Source organism: Acyrthosiphon pisum, chromosome A2 (assembly GCF_005508785.2).
Source record: "Acyrthosiphon pisum isolate AL4f chromosome A2, pea_aphid_22Mar2018_4r6ur, whole genome shotgun sequence".
Taxonomy (NCBI): domain Eukaryota; kingdom Metazoa; phylum Arthropoda; class Insecta; order Hemiptera; family Aphididae; genus Acyrthosiphon; species Acyrthosiphon pisum.
The window spans coordinates 61,555,290-61,560,733 of NC_042495.1; the positions used below are offsets into that span (position 1 = coordinate 61,555,290).

The 5,444-nt window shown below is 36.7% G+C and overlaps 1 protein-coding gene across 1 annotated transcript in view; it reads right to left on the minus strand.

Moving 5' to 3' along the window:
- LOC107882164 overlaps positions 1–3,820 on the minus strand; it is a 6,211-nt gene extending 2,391 nt beyond the window's left edge. The window contains exons 1-2 of the mRNA XM_016807480.2: positions 2,863–3,820; positions 462–1,421 (exon numbers count right to left, since the gene is read on the minus strand). Of these exons, the coding sequence (XP_016662969.1) occupies positions 462–1,421; positions 2,863–3,521 (1,619 nt within the window). The 5' untranslated portion in view covers positions 3,522–3,820. The remainder of the gene's footprint in view (positions 1–461; positions 1,422–2,862) is intronic.
- Positions 3,821–5,444: the final 1,624 nt, after the last annotated feature.

Below are 5,444 nucleotides of genomic sequence, written 5' to 3' on the forward strand. Positions count from 1 at the left end.
TTTTTTTCTTTGCGCGGACTATAGTGGCGTTATTTCCATACAGGAAATGACAGAAACAATATTGAGAATATAGAAAAATATTACCCCATTAAGAAAAAAATAGGAAACCTATGACTCCAAACCATTTTCTAGCATTTATTCTGTTCAAAACACAAGTTTCTAGACGATTGGACAGGTATAGTTATAATCAGGGTTAACTTATAATATTCAACAAACATAAATGTTCCCGTTGGGTAAGACATTGGCTATTGAACACATCGTTTGAATTTCTAGGAAATTGTTTAAATTATTTCAATAGGTATATTATGTATAATATATTATTTAGGTGTCCATGTAGGTAATAGAGTAACCAATGATAACGACAATTAATGTCCCAAAAAATACATATTCATATCATACAAAATTACCACAGAACCAATACAATATAATATAGTGTCATGATATTTTGTGTCACGCATTACCAATTAATCCAAACTGGAAGTATGCCGGCCTTTTCCACAACAGCCATCCGACATGCTATTCTTTCCACACACTTTTCCGAGTCCAACACCTTCTGGAATACGGTCAGGGCTGGGTCGAAGAGCTCCAACATCTCCAACCGGCGCTTATCGTGCACCGGCGAGTCTTCGGGTTTATTCAGCGACGCCGGCAGACCTCCGTTTTTTCCTACCGCCGTGCCTGGAAGCGCTGTGGGATCCGTGAATAGTTTGGTGGCCGCGGTAGCCGCCGCTGGTACGTACATCGGTTCTGTTAGAAATTCGATTATGCGTCTCGGGATGGACAGGATACCGCCAACAAGCATCGGGGCCGAAAACAGTGACATGATTAACGGCAGTAGCGTTATCAGGACGAGCGGTATCATGAGTAACTTGAACAGCTTCATCAGCTTGGCGATCAACAGGAACTTGAAAAACATGGCGATCAGGAACATCTTGAGCTTGAACACCAGCAGAAACAGAATCTTGAGGAACCCGAACGCCTTGAGCTTGGCCAGCCCGAGCTTGACCAGCGCCAGTATGCCGACTTTGTGCCAGTCAATTTTGTCGTATATCATCTGCACCTGTTGGTGCAAGTTGCTTTGCATGTTGTACTGTCCCGCAGGGCGGTGGCTGTTCGCGTACGCCGGCGGCATGTTGCTGTTGTACGTCACGTGATGCTTGTAACCGGGCGCCACCATGTGGCCGACCGGATATGGATACGGCGCCGCCATGCCGTACGGTGGCCGGCCCATGGTCGGCACCACGCCCGCACCGTAACCTCCTGACTGGCCGGCCGGGCTCCATCCGGTGCCGTCGTTGGGGTTACCGATCGGTCTGTTGTTGTAGCCCACGTCGTACGAATCGTGGTAGCCGGTCGAGCCGTCTTCTTCGGCCACTGATATGTCCGTGTCGACGGCCGAGTAATCGCTGTGGCCCATTTGTCTGTAATAATAATAGGCGTGTGTAGCATTAACGTGATGGACGATTACGTATTGGTTCCCAATAATTATCGAATTGGTTCCAAAGAGTTTTAATAATGATAATACAACTACGTTCAATTAACTTTTCAAATTACTATGATAATAATATATTCAACTAAAAATTTCTTTCCCATTTTACACAGAATTAGGACTGTCTGGAATACCCATATGGCCATATTATATTATGTATGGTTAAGAGTGTTGCCATAGTCAATTTATAAACATTATAATACAGGCTATTAGGTACCTACGTATGTGTCATGTGTCAATTCTAATAATAATATCAATAATATGGTATCATAATAAGTTAGTTGATTACAAACAAATATATATTTAAAAAATAGTAATTTGACATGCATTTACAACATATTTTTGACGAATTGTAACTTATAAGCTTAAAATTTGACATTCATTAAAAAGTGAATATTTTTACCAATATACACTTTTCGTTTTCAGTAATCTATTAGATATATAATATTATATTTATAAACTCTTTCTCAGGCATTGTAAACCTAATAAAATATCATAAAAATACCAATTTGTACATAATATGGGAACCAATTTGAACAGTTGTATATTTAATGATAGGTGATTTTTATCGGGAACTAATTTGTACACAATAAAGTCTTTATTTAACCAGGGAACCAATTTCGTATACCTAACGTGATCAAACGAAATCGTAATCTTAATGTATCCCTGCCATAACAGAACAGGATATAATATTATCATTCCGGAAAACTATGCCATTCGGGGAAGCCCTCGCCGAGTCCCTGTTGTCTATTATCGATGCCTATTCTTCTTTGGAATCGGACAAACGCTAGTGATCTGCAGGGTATGTTTACAGGCTTCCCCGGCGGCAGTCAGGATGATTTAACACGTCCTGTCCAAGGGTAGGCTTTAATATATTTGTATAGCTACTATTATGTGAATACTTTAATTCGGTATATATTTATGATTCTATACCTACGGGTGCTGCGTGTAATTTATTATACCGATATTTCTGATAGTATAATGTTATTATATTTTATAAAATAAATCCACTCTCTTAAGGTGAGAGTGAAAAAGTGGTTTTTGTAATTTAAGTTTGTATTCATCATGTTTAATATGAATAAATACCTGATTAATTATAAAAGTATCTAATAACATCTCAATAAATTTAACACAAAAAATAATATGTATACCTAGCTATTTTTGATCAATCATGTTCATAAATTAAAAAATAATATTATAACTAAAATGAATAACTTTTGTTTGGGACTGTCCATTAAAATGTTGTACCTATTTTATAAACAAAAAAAATCTTATCTTATAATATTATGTGAAAAAAGATGTGATGAAATGGGCGTTGAGGCGTTTTAGTATTACAAGTTATACCTAAGTAACACTCAAAGTAGATTTCGTACCTATTGTTCAAATGATACACATCGGCGTCGACGACAATATCGGCCTCGTTATCTTCATTGTTTTCGTCCACGACGGGAACGCCGTTACTGCCTCGATGGTTGGACGGGTGCGGTAGTTGTCCTATCAACTTTCCCCGGACTACTATTGGCGACGCTCTTCTGCCAGACACCAAAGGTGCGAGTAACGTGATGCGATTTTCGCCGATTGACCCGGTGGTCATAGACCTACTGGTGGCCAGCTGCAAAGGTTCAGCAGTAATAGTAGTAGAAGTAGTAGCTGTTTGGTTTTCGTTCTTCAATTTCTGTTCTCGGTTCGGTTCCGGGGTTACGACCTGGACGACTGTCTGAACTTCCTGCCGTCCGTCAACCGGGCCGTCTACCACTTTCGGCGTAACGGTGTTGGAAGTCACAGTCACCGACGAAAGTTTCCCTCGGTCCCGGGGATCTGATTTATCACCGGTCTTGTTGTGAACGTTTCCAGGGGTCTTGGACATCGCTTGACCGGAACGGATGCACAGGAGAGTCACGACGGAAGTCACCACGACGATCGCCAATATCTTCACGACGTTCATGGTTGTCAGCACGGGTCGGTCCTCGTCTTCGCCGTTCGGTTTCAAGCCTGTGAAACAACAACACTCTTTGGAATGAGAACTATTCATGAGACCATAAAAAATAATATTATATTATTATTATGTTTGTGCTACACCGTTAATATTCGATGCCACCGATCTGCGAACAAAAACAACACACGTTTCACAGTATACAGATAGGTAAGTACTAATAGTAGTAAGTATAAGTAAATGCAATGTATACAGTATACATATATAATATAGACATATATCGGTGAGGCGCGTCCGTCGCGCGGAAAGTGAAACCTGTTGCACTTTTCAACAGTTATTATTCGACGACGTAAATAATTATAAGGCCGAAGTACAGCCGAATCATTATTAATAGAAACAATAATAATAATATTATATTATCACAACCAAATGCCGTCTTATGATATACCTATAGGATGTACAATAATACTGCAACGGAGGTTTTTGATGCGATTTCATGAGCGCTGCTGACACAGTCCGTAGAGTTCGAAATTCGTGTGACTATTGTTATCGCGTATACACAACAATATAACAGTTTAATAATTAATCATCGTATGATATTAACGAATTTTTAACACGTTCCGCCGTATGATTACGTTTTACGGCGTCAACACACGATCCTAGAAACGTTTGTTTTCTAATAACAATGCTGCTGATAGAAAAATAGCTAAAATGCACTTTTCCAAAACTGGGATTTCATGATTTTATTCATAATTATTAAAACGTGCGGGGTACCTGTTAAAATCGCGAAAAATAAACAGCAAAGATAAAAATGGCGTAATGTGTTAACAGTGAAAATAATTAAATATAGCGAAAAATAGGACATTTTTCTCATAGATAAGATAATATAATATAAGTAATAACAATAATATATTATTTACTGCAAGAAAATAACATGTGTGCCTACAACCAACGCCTCGATTGAACAATCACAATTTCAAGTAATTTTGTATTTTCTGGCCTCGAATAGCTATTAACAATACAAGCGGTTGTTGAGCTATTACTGAACCCGTAGTCATCCATTGTCTAAGCCTTAGCTGATTCGTGAGATCAGTGAGTCATGGTAAACTCTCCCGATTTTTAAAACAATTTAACCTGGGTCAACATTATGTTATCCATGAAGGAATTGCGCAAACTCTCCCAGGTCAACATTATGTTTACATGAAGAAATTATTATTATTTTTGTTACCTTCTATAATTTATGTAACACACTTGACACACTATTTATACACTATTTATATACACTTGACTTATTTAAATTCGTATATTCATATTATCATAAAAATGTTGAAAATGCATGTTACATTTAACTATTGTCTATTAGTATAACGGATATAAATATAGCTCACAGCTAAATAAATTGATTTATTTTATATTATTATTATTTACTATAAATTATATAGGTACTTGACTATTTTAAATTGTGTACCTATATTCATATTATATTCTATTTAATGATACAATTAAAATGTACAAACGATGGAATTGCAGACTCAGGAGAGCTTACATGAGCATACAGGTAGTACTGAAGTAGACCCGGGAGAGTAACGTCGGGACAATTTATCATCACCCATAATCCGTGTTGTACACTTGTACATATTATATCATATCTAAGTCGTTACCTATATTATACGTTATATAATTATCGTATGTTAAATTTTTTTAATTATTATGGAATTCATTCAGTCAAAAGAACAAAAATTTAAATTTAAATACTGTAGTGTCATTTTTATTATTGACTATGAAAATAGGGACATACTAGAAAACAAAAGGCATATTATTATCTATTTATCTATTTATCAAATTGAAATATTGTGTTAATTTTCGTATGTATATAGTATGTCCCAGAAGTCCCGTATCACCCTTAGTATCTCCGTGGAAATTCAATATATTTAAATGCAATTTTTTTACAGCAATAATTATGGAAATTCTGATTGAATAACATAATATTAGATTTTTTTTTCAAAAATTCTAAAAATTATC